At 34.7% G+C, this 10,299-nt stretch overlaps 1 protein-coding gene across 10 annotated transcripts; it reads left to right on the top strand.

The window, feature by feature from the left end:
- Nucleotides 1-2,488: 2,488 nt before the first annotated feature.
- LOC132040548 (protein FAR-RED IMPAIRED RESPONSE 1-like) lies at nucleotides 2,489-8,202 on the top strand. 10 transcript variants are annotated; one of them, XM_059431246.1, is made up of 9 exons: nucleotides 2,489-5,337; nucleotides 5,421-5,450; nucleotides 5,572-6,037; nucleotides 6,140-6,196; nucleotides 6,286-6,354; nucleotides 7,071-7,136; nucleotides 7,241-7,497; nucleotides 7,599-7,667; nucleotides 7,746-8,202. In XM_059431246.1, exons 1-3 carry the CDS (start codon nucleotides 3,019-3,021, stop codon nucleotides 5,644-5,646), a joined length of 2,424 nt encoding a protein of 807 aa, XP_059287229.1. In that variant the 5' UTR covers nucleotides 2,489-3,018; the 3' UTR covers nucleotides 5,647-6,037; nucleotides 6,140-6,196; nucleotides 6,286-6,354; nucleotides 7,071-7,136; nucleotides 7,241-7,497; nucleotides 7,599-7,667; nucleotides 7,746-8,202. The 10 variants fall into 10 exon arrangements, with proteins under 10 accessions (XP_059287229.1, XP_059287215.1, XP_059287221.1 ...); XM_059431232.1 differs by having other exon boundaries at nucleotides 7,241-7,667; nucleotides 7,746-7,807; nucleotides 7,900-8,202; XM_059431238.1 differs by having other exon boundaries at nucleotides 7,241-7,667; nucleotides 7,746-7,807; nucleotides 7,895-8,202.
- Nucleotides 8,203-10,299: the final 2,097 nt, after the last annotated feature.

Raw genomic sequence — 10,299 nt, 5'->3', positions numbered from 1 at the left:
AAAAAGGGGGAATAATAAATGAAATTTGGCTCTTAAAACATCGTGGTTGGTGCGCGGTCGCGTAGGCGGGAGGTTACTTCCGCGCGGCGAAAACGTGTTCTTACTCTGGTGCGCTCGCGCGGCCTGTGCCTTGATAAAACGGGCATAACCTAGTGCGGGCTGGTTTGAGCTCCGTAATATATGGTTGGAAAAGGTATTTCAAAGGCTTACAACTTTCATGTTTTTGAGTTTTCTCAAATTCCTAACGTCATTGCTGAAAGCGCGGCGGCATAGTACGTGTCTCGGACTTAGGCAATTTAGAAAGGCCTTAAGAACTTCGCTTTTTTGGTTTGATAAAGCATTGTTATCCCCGTGGCTTCGTATAGCTAAAATATGATCTTTATACTAGTTTTTATCGTTCACATCTAACTCGGATTTACGGGATATTACGAATATGGTTTTAGTATGAAAGTACGAGGTGTTACGGTAATAACTAAGGATTGATCAATTGCTCGGTTGTTGAGAGTTCGAATACCAAGTTGTAATCCTCATTTCCGCTTCCTCTGCCTCCAATGTAATAAAAAAAAAAAAAACAAGTGCACCATTCAAAAAGAACATGGATGTCAGCAGTTAATATTGTATTCTAAAAATATGTACATAAAATATCTAGCTTTAAGGGAAGACCATGGATTCACATGCCCTATTTTTTATATGTAAATTCGCCTATGATTTTCTCCAATTTTAATAATTGTGTGAAAATGTTCTGTTCAAGTTTAACAAAAAAAAAAAAAAAAAAAAAAGATTAAAATACCCTTCATTTGACTGATACGTAAGCCAAACCTCTCTGTAACAAAATCCCTACATAACAACATTTCATTATACAAGCAAAGTTTTTTTTTTTTTTTTGAATAATGTTTCTCTGTAACAATCAAATAATATTTAAATATTAAATATTGTTATAGGTGTATAACAACCAAACACTATATTAATCAAATAAATGTCAGAATAGACGAGGAGGTCTGATTGCATATGACAACAAGAAGAACCAAAATGGTGAACTATGGCATGCAAATCATGACATATCGGTATGACTTCATGCTATATTTTCATGCTATATTCAATCTTGTTGTTCTGTTAGATTACTCATAAAATATATTGGATCGTTGTAATTTTAAGCTACAAACAATTTAAGAATAACATATATTTTAAAACAGTAGCATATATACAAGTCCTGACAAACCAGTATGACTTCATGATATATTAAACATATATAGCTATCATATTGAATTACTCACAAATTATAACGAGTCGTCATGATTTCAGCTTTACACTCATCGTACCTTATTAGCTTGTTTAAACTTATTCCATTTTTTTCTCTCTTCGGAATGTTCCTTTATTTATTTCAGTTCCCTCATGATATCTCTCTATTATTCTATTCCGCTTATTATATATCTCTTTATGATTTTAAATCTACAAATAGGAAATATATAATTTAGAACAGTGACGCATAAATCATGACATATCGCTATAACTTCATGTTATGTTCCCCCATATGTGATATGTTGGATTACTCAAAAATCATACTGAATTGCCATGGTCTCAAAGCTGCAAATAAAGAAGTCTGTGGCAAGCAAGTCATGATAAACATGTATAACTTTATGCTATATACAATCTAGTACCATGTTGATTAGTTACAAATCAAACCGAATAATCACAACCTTTCTGTTGACTCAGACCGTAGCTTGTAATATGCCGTCTTCTAAGACATATGGAGACAAATTTGTATGCCCTCAGAGACAAAAAATGAATATCAGTTCGGCAAGGGACACTACTTGACTCAAATCGTAGTGTCTTACTATCTATGATTTTGGGCCTATAAATTTGTCTCCATATGTCTTAGGAGTAAGCCCATGGGTCGAAACGGGTAGGAATTTTAGCCCACATGATGCTGCGAGTATGGCAAGAAGAGGTGCTACTACAGCACCCCAATTTTTGAGCCCTAATCCATTCAAGTGACAAAAACTGTACTCTCTATACTCGCTCCCAAATTTTTACTCGCTTCTCACCCTTTCTTAGCTGTAATCATCACAATTCTCTACTCGCAGGCACTGTAATTTCTCTACTTCCTCTCTTTTCCTACGTAGTATTTATTTTCATGAATAACTACACGTGTTTAATACTCTTGTTTGTCTTACTTTCTTTTTTAATCGTTTAAAAAAAAAAAATCTTTTCATTCTTTTGCAGCTCTTTAATTCATACTTTTCATGTGTCATATTTAAGCCCATAATATTAAATGATATTTTGGTACATTATATATATTTTTAATATTAATTACGACCATAAATTAAAGAAGCTTACTATTTACTTTCTTAAACTTGTGTTAAGTCAAAAATCAGACAAATAAATTGAAACGGAGTAAGTACGTATTTGGACAGGCACACTTTTATTCTACTGTAGAGTTTTTTTTTAATATAATTTTTTAATATGAAATGTTTTCTCAATTTTTTTTTTTTTTTTTCATTTCTACATTTACATGTTCAAGTACTTACTAAGTTGATACACGTGTGTGTGATCATGAGAATGCTTTGAAATGTCTTGCTAAGTTGTTTGCATGTTGTTTTATAGGTGAATTTCTTTTTGTAGGTATTATATGATATGTCAATTTAGATAATTTGAAATGGAGAATTAGTGAGTTTGGTATATTGAAGTCATTATTTAATGGAAAAATGTTTTCTTTGCTGTTCAGTTGGTGAGGTAAAATTTTTTTTTTCGAAGAAATATATATTAAAAGTTAAAAAGTATATTAACAAACTGAAAGAGTCTTTTGGCAAAAAATTTGAGTACTAGAGATTAGTAATTTAGTAATGCCTAAGTGTTAGTTAGAGCAAGTATTATGTTGTTAAAAGTTGAGATAATTGTAAGCAAAATGACTTTTGTGCTCAAGTGATGGAAGTTTTTATCTTTCTCAAATAAAAATGAAAACTTATATTTTGTGGATAGACAATAATTTTCCTCTGTTGGGCATAATGATGACCAAATATGAACAAACATGTTTCAGGCACAAGGTTGAGTACTTGGATTGAGGGTACACACTTTACCTCAATGGTTATTGACCTTGAGCATCCATCAGGCGATAATCACAGGGAGAAAGAAGTCTGTGGGCCCCATACACGTGTAAGAGGAGAAATCTGCGGTACAGATGGAGCTACTGTCAGTGCTTTGAAGAGTGTTTGCCTGGACATAGAGAATGCAGGAACTAGTTGGAATGAAAGAACATCTAATGGTGCACATGTACTGTCAAATGCAGATTCTTTGGCTGTGAGTTGCTATAGGAACTTGGAGCCTCATGATGGTATGGAATTCGACTCGAAGGAGGATGCATTTTCATTTTACAAAGAATATGCTAAGTCCGTCGGATTTTCCTCAATAATAAAGGCTAGCCGTCGATCAAGAATTTCTGGAAAATTTATTGATGCAAAATTTGTTTGCACTAGATATGGAAGTAAGCGAGAACCTTGTACTTCTGGTGTAGAACCTCTTCCAAGTGCCGATGCAATAGGAAGTAGTCCTGTGAGGAGAAAAAAAGGTAGAATAAACAGGTCTTGGTCAAAAACAGATTGTAAGGCTTGTTTGCATGTAAAGAGAAGGTCTGATGAAAGGTGGGTTATTCGTACTTTTGTCAAAGAGCATAATCATGAAACATTTCCAGATTGGACCAGCAACCTTCCAGGTCACAGGAACATTGATCTGGGTAAGAATGGTGCAGATGCATTTCATGCTACCCATGGTAGGACGAAAAAGACTTGTGTGTCGATATCTAGGTATTCTGGTGTTATGAGGAAAGTTGAGAAGCAAAATAATGGTGGCACAAATAGTAGTCCTCAATCTTTGGCTTTAGATGAGGAAGATGCACAAGTTATTCTTGAACATTTTCTTTACATGCAAGATGAAAATCCAAACTTCTTTTATGCAATGGATTTGAATCAAGAGCAACGCTTGAGAAATGTCTTTTGGGTTGACGCTAAATGTAGGCTCGACTATGGTAGCTTCAATGACGTAGTTCTTTTTGACACTACCTATATAACAAACAAATATAAGCTACGGTTCGTTCCTTTTATTGGTGTCAATCATCATTTTCAGTCCATATTGCTAGGGTGTGGGCTGATTGCAGATGAGAGTAAGTCGACATTTGTTTGGTTGATACAAGCATGGCTTAGGGCATTGGGTGGACAAGTTCCAAAAGTAATTCTAACTGATCAAGACAAAACATTGAAAGAAGCTGTTGCTGAGGTTTTACCAGATTCACGCCATTGCTTTTGTTTGTGGCACGTACTGAGTAAGATCCAGGAGAAGGTTGGTCATGTCATAAGGCAGCATGAAAGTTTCCTGTCCAAATTTAATAAATGTATTTTGAGGTCAGCGACCAATGAATTGTTTGAAAAGAGGTGGTGTAAGGTGGTTGATAGATTTGATTTGAGGAATGACTTGTGGATTAAATCATTGTACGAAGATCGGCTAAGGTGGGTACCAACATACATGAATAATATCTTCTTGGCAGGAATGTCTACGATGCAACGAGCGGAAAGCGTTAGCTCTCTTCTAGATAAGTGCATATTATGCAAGACGGCATTGAAGGAGTTTCTTGACGAGTATAAAAAACTGCTGCAAGAGAAGTGTCAAGGAGAGGCAAACGCTGATATGGAGACAAGGCATAAACAACCAGGACTGAAATCTCCCTCCCCTTTCGAAAAGCAGATGGCAACGTTATACACTCATACAATATTCAAGAAATTCCAAGTTGAGGTTTTGGGAGTGGTTGCTTGTCACCCTAAAAAGGAAAGTGATGATGGTGAAACTGCCACATATAGAGTCCAAGATTTTGAAGAAAATCAAGAATTCATTGTCGTATGGAATGAGAAGACATCTAATAATTCATGTTCTTGTCATTTGTTCGAATACAATGGATTCCTTTGTAGACACGTTATGATAGTTCTTCAAATGGCTGGTGTGCATGACATTCCCTCTAAATATATTTTAAGACGCTGGACTAAAGGTGCAAAGAGTAAAGAGAAGACGAGACAAACAACTTTGGTTGATTCCAGGGTTCAACGCTACAATGATCTATGTCAAATGGCATTTGAGCTAGGTGATGAAGGGTCGTTATCTCAAGAGAGTTATAGCATTGTATTTAGTGTGCTGGAAAATTTTCTGAGAACATGTGAGACCGTGAATGATCCAAATTTAAATGATTCAGAATCTTGTTCTTTCCCAAATCAATGTCTTAATGACCTTGAAGTATTCACAGATAGTAACAATCCAAGCAAGAGTAACAGAAAGAACATAACAAGAAAAGAGAAGGTAGTAAGTTATAGATCTTCTTTCTAATTCCATTATGCAAGCTACTTAATGTTGATTTAGTTCGTTCTTACTTATATTTTTAGGTATATAAGGAGCAGAAGATAATATCCATGGTAGGAATAAATAGTAGATGACATCATATGGTTATTTTTTATCATAGCATTACATAAACAAGCATGCACCTAAGAAGAAAATATTAGCTGATTTATCTCATGCATCCCATATATGTTGCAGGGACAATCAGGTTTCAGAGAACCGACTGTTGATTATCTGTTTGAATCACATTCAGCCATGCAGATGGTGTGGTGATTTTATTTGTAAATTTTGTCTTATATGGCATGGGGAGAAAACAACAACGGGTGTCTTGGAATATATCTACCACTCCCTTCATTTCATTCTATGTGGCGGTGTTTGACTGGGTTTAACAAGCCATGATATTATTATGGCTATAAAAGAATTTTATTTAGGATAAAATGGGGAGTTTAATGTTAATTTTTTTCCAAATATAGAAAAATTGTCATTCGCTTTTGAACATATTATAAACTATAAAGGAAAGAGTGTCACATAAAATGAATTATAGGAGTATTCGAGTGATCATTAGTTTGTGATACAAATTCTATTATACATGTAGGGCCATATAAATTCCAGAATTCCAATTCCTGATGGCTACTATAGTAGCCCCCAAATGATTCAAGGAGTGGTATGTAATGCTACTTATGATTTGTATATCTGTGTGTTGTGTATGTAGCGTATGAGTTCAGGATAACTGAACTACCCACATGTTTTTTTCCTTTTGGTGCAGGGACAATTGAATACAAATACCCAAGGCTATGTCAACCAACTAAACATGCTGGGGCTGGTGATTAATTTAATAACTCCAAGCACTGATGTGTTCTATGATTTCTGGTGTTGTCTCAAACTAATTTCGCTGGCTTTGTTATCTTCTAGGGACAATTGAATACACTTGCTTCAATTGAAGATGGCCCCTATCTCGCTCAACCTAGATTGCATGGACTGGTACTATCTATACATTATGTTTAAAAAAAAAAAAAAAAGGTTATTTGCTGTGTGTCAGGATATCATTTCGTGTAGCTTTGCTGAATTTGGGTAGATAGATTAGAAAAAATCTTCAAAAACCAATTCAAATCCATTTGGTTAAAAGATAAACGGATTCTCTCGCGTACTAACGTCAGATCAAACTGTAAATTGTGAGCCAAAAACAAACGCATGCCAAACCAGGTTTCCTAAAAAACTAACCAAATGCACACTATGACCCTCTAGTGTCTAGTTTACATTTTGCAGTATTCCCCCAAATTTGCATCCAAGCCCATTTTTCAGTAATAGCTACACCTTTTGACAATCTTTATTCCATGGTTTATTTTCGATCCATGAATTTTTGTTTTGGCTGTCTGATGTTTAGAGAAGACCGCAGCTTTGTTCGGGTTAGTCTTGATCTTGGTTAGCGTTTTAGGTTTCGAGTCACAGTTTATGAAATTCATGCAGTACTTTTTAGGTTTCTAATTTTGAAAACATTCTAATTCTGTCTTGCAAAATATATCATTTCTCAAATTGATAATCTAAACACAGCTTTTTCCCATAAATAAAACAAAAGAGTGTTAGGGCGACCTTTTTCCTATATATGGATGCGTGACCGTGAACTACATAATATGCACTGCCAATTGTTGCTGTTCCATTTATACCTGATATTAGATTATCATTCTACTCTCTTGTAGGGACAATTGTATTTTAGGCCTGTAGTTGCTCAAAGTTCTTTTGAGGTTCAGGACTCTCTGCAAGAGGTGCTATACCTTATGATCATTTTGCCTAGTCCTTCTTTTGTTTTTTCACCACTATTTTGTACTATATACTTAATCTTTTTCCATTTTCTGGGTTTTATCATCAGTCTACCTTGGCCAATACACAGATGTGCTTGGCATCGGAGAACTTGCACTCCAAGAACTTATCTTGACAACTGCTGACACTGCAGTTCCTTGACCAACTTCACCGTGGTAGTTTGTACATATATGAGATCAACATGTGCAATGATTATTCTGATGTCTTTTGTTGCTTCCATTACTTGACAAAGATGACTGACATGTATTATCTAATCTGAAGTTTTACATTGGAAGGGGAATAGGAAGTTTGGAAGTGTAAAACTCGGTCAGATCTAATTTCACTATTTAAATACTACTGGTTTGGAAGTAGAAATTACTTCGAGATGTCTAATATAAAGTCCGCTTCTTTTCTTTTTTGGAATATAGGGAGCATTGTATCCTCCATCTAAACCGGACACTTCAATTGCTATTTTGTTTTTAATTGTCACGAAAAAGGTAGGAATAGTACAAAAACAGCAGGATATTGTTACTTACATTACGTTACATGACTGGCTATAGATTGTTGATGTACAGAGCTACTCTAATGCTGCTCAAAATAGTCCCTCTTCATGCCTCTTAAGTGAGGAGTTTTCGTGGTATTGTTCCTTTTCCCTTCTTTACAGTAATGTTATCAAGTATGTAATTTTAGGAAAGCCAGGTATTTGATATGTATTACTACCTAGTGCAGGAAGAAACTAACAAAGAGTTGCTGGAGATGAAGTTACCTCGGTGCTGAAAATTGAGTACGAGCTGTCGATCACTGACAATATACATAAGATCGATATTAATGTACATAGATCCATTGGAGATGTAACAATATTCTAGGCATCAAGATTGATATTATGAGATACATATAGACTCGTCTACTCCTTCCCCAAAATCCTCCATCAATAGCCCACCCCTAGATTGGTCCTGTAAATATTTTTGCATTCGTTGAGCTCCAACTAGAAATGGTGTAAAACTTATAGTTTAAATACAGATCTTTCACCTCTCTGCTTCTCGTGATTTTGATCCATTCCTCTTTTTGCACGGCATAATGTTAAATGTGTTCTTGACCTAAGCTGCTAAGCCTCAAATCTTCACGGGCTTTTGATACGAGAGCCAGAGGGTCAGGTTGTACCTACTTTGACTGTTTGGTGGCACGATATTCCCTGATAATACTGGTGCATGGCTTAGTTTAGACTTTTTGCTTGACATAAGGGACCTTGATGCAATGGGCAGGAAAGCTTGGGGAGCAGCCGCATTATCATACTTGTACAATTCTCTATGTCGGGCTTCGATGTGGACTAGCCGTGATGTTTGTGGATTTATTTCTTTTTTGCAGGTACGTGAATTTCAATATTATGTTGTTCTATTTTCATTATCCGTCTTATTTAATTGGAAAAATATTTATATATTTTAATTTATTTATACAGGTTTGGGCTTGGGAGCGACTTATCCCGAAGCAGCCGTCACTACGTCAAGAGTAAATGAGCGAGATACGGTATTTGCCCAGAAGTGGACTCGTCGTGGAGATCATGAAAGCGAGGCACGAATTGTGCTAGTACTTTGTAGGGATGTGTTAGACAATCTAACCGATCATCAGGTATTTTCCTTATAAAAAATTTTGAAGCTGTAATTTGATAAGACGTGTGCAAAATATAATAACAATAGAAATTTGCAAAAAAAAATATTAACAATCGGTTTAAAAAATAAATGTATATTTACGATCCTTATGTTTTAATTAAATTGATTTAAAACTCATAAATAATATCGGAAAATGTAAACAATGAAAACGGTTCTAAGTGCTTTCGAACCCCAAATACTATTACATACATCATCATATATTTGGAAAGAATCAATAAGGACATTATTTGATGTGCTATGTTTTAAAAGGCGGGGGGCGTGAGGCTGCATTTTACTTAGCACGGAGCGAGGCGTAAGCTCGAGGCATAAGCTCCATGGATCTTTAAAATTTTAATTTATAATGTAGTAAAATAGTATAATAACACAAATTTATATAAAAAAAATACATTAATAGTTTTAAAAAATTAAAAACATGATTAAACTAACTCATAGAAAACAAAACTTCTAACATAATATTCCAAATATAAATAATGCAATGATATAAAAGCTTATGAAATGCAATTAAAACTCTGACATCTTAACTTTCAAAACCAAAAGAATCACAACTTCTTAAATATATTACTACCATACTGTGCAATTTACCTCCCTAAAAGAAAATAATCAATAAATTTTATCAGTATTATAATTAATACATTACTCCTTCTAGAAACAAAATTACATTCAAATAACGAAATAATAAAATATGATAATCTTGAGACATAGGAAAAATGACATGAAGACCAATGATAATGATAAGTGAACTTGTAAAATCCGGCTATGTATTTTAAAAGAAATGTTAAGTGATATTCACCCTAACGGTGTTCTCAAATAGTAAATGTACAATACTACGGCTTGTTATTTGAGATACTTTCAATCTTTTTATTTTTATAGATGGAAAAATTATTAGAAATCATTCATTTATTAAAGAATTATGAGGATCAACAGTGTTAACTAAGGAATTTGACCTATACTTGTGTAAGAACTGCAAGGCGAGCCTCGAGTGTCAAGCGTTAGGCGTGTTTAAGGCGTACAGTCGGGCGCTTAAGGCGTAACCCTCACAGAACTAAACCCCACACGTAAGCCTCGGGGCGTTTTGACAGTGCCCCGCCCCGAGGCGAGTCCCAAAACTGTCTTTTAAAACACCTACACATGCCCATTTCTAAAAAGAATCAGATTCTTCAATTTTTGACGTGACTTGTCAATGACGAAAAGCTAGAAACATTGTTTAGTTTTGCAATTCGCAAATTATGCAACGAACTGTTAAAAAAAGGAAAAGATAAGTACAAGAAAGCTTCTAAAAAGATTCTTCATTGAAACTTGATTTGACTTGTCCGTGTAAAAAAAAAAAAAGGAATTAGATTCTTCAATTTTTGTGTTTTATAGTTCGCAACATACGTAATGAACTATACAAAAAATCTAGATTATGAAGTTATCTTCGGGTGAAATAAGTGTTTTACAACCAAACAACTACAAAAAAATGTCG

This window comes from Lycium ferocissimum, chromosome 2 (genome assembly GCF_029784015.1).
Source record: "Lycium ferocissimum isolate CSIRO_LF1 chromosome 2, AGI_CSIRO_Lferr_CH_V1, whole genome shotgun sequence".
Taxonomy (NCBI): Eukaryota; Viridiplantae; Streptophyta; class Magnoliopsida; order Solanales; family Solanaceae; genus Lycium; species Lycium ferocissimum.
This window is presented reverse-complemented; position numbering and strand designations above follow the sequence as displayed.

What these genes read in the sequence shown, in the direction of transcription:
- LOC132040548 (XM_059431253.1), top strand. Translation starts at nt 3,019, where the DNA reads ATGAACAAACATGTTTCAGGCACAAGGTTGAGTACTTGGATTGAGGGT. An exon ending in ACATAACAAGAAAAGAGAAG is followed by an intron (nt 5,338 to 5,420) that starts GTAGTAAGTTAT and finishes TTATATTTTTAG; the next exon opens with GTATATAAGGAGCAGAAGAT. An exon ending in AGCAGAAGATAATATCCATG is followed by an intron (nt 5,451 to 5,571) that starts GTAGGAATAAAT and finishes TATATGTTGCAG; the next exon opens with GGACAATCAGGTTTCAGAGA.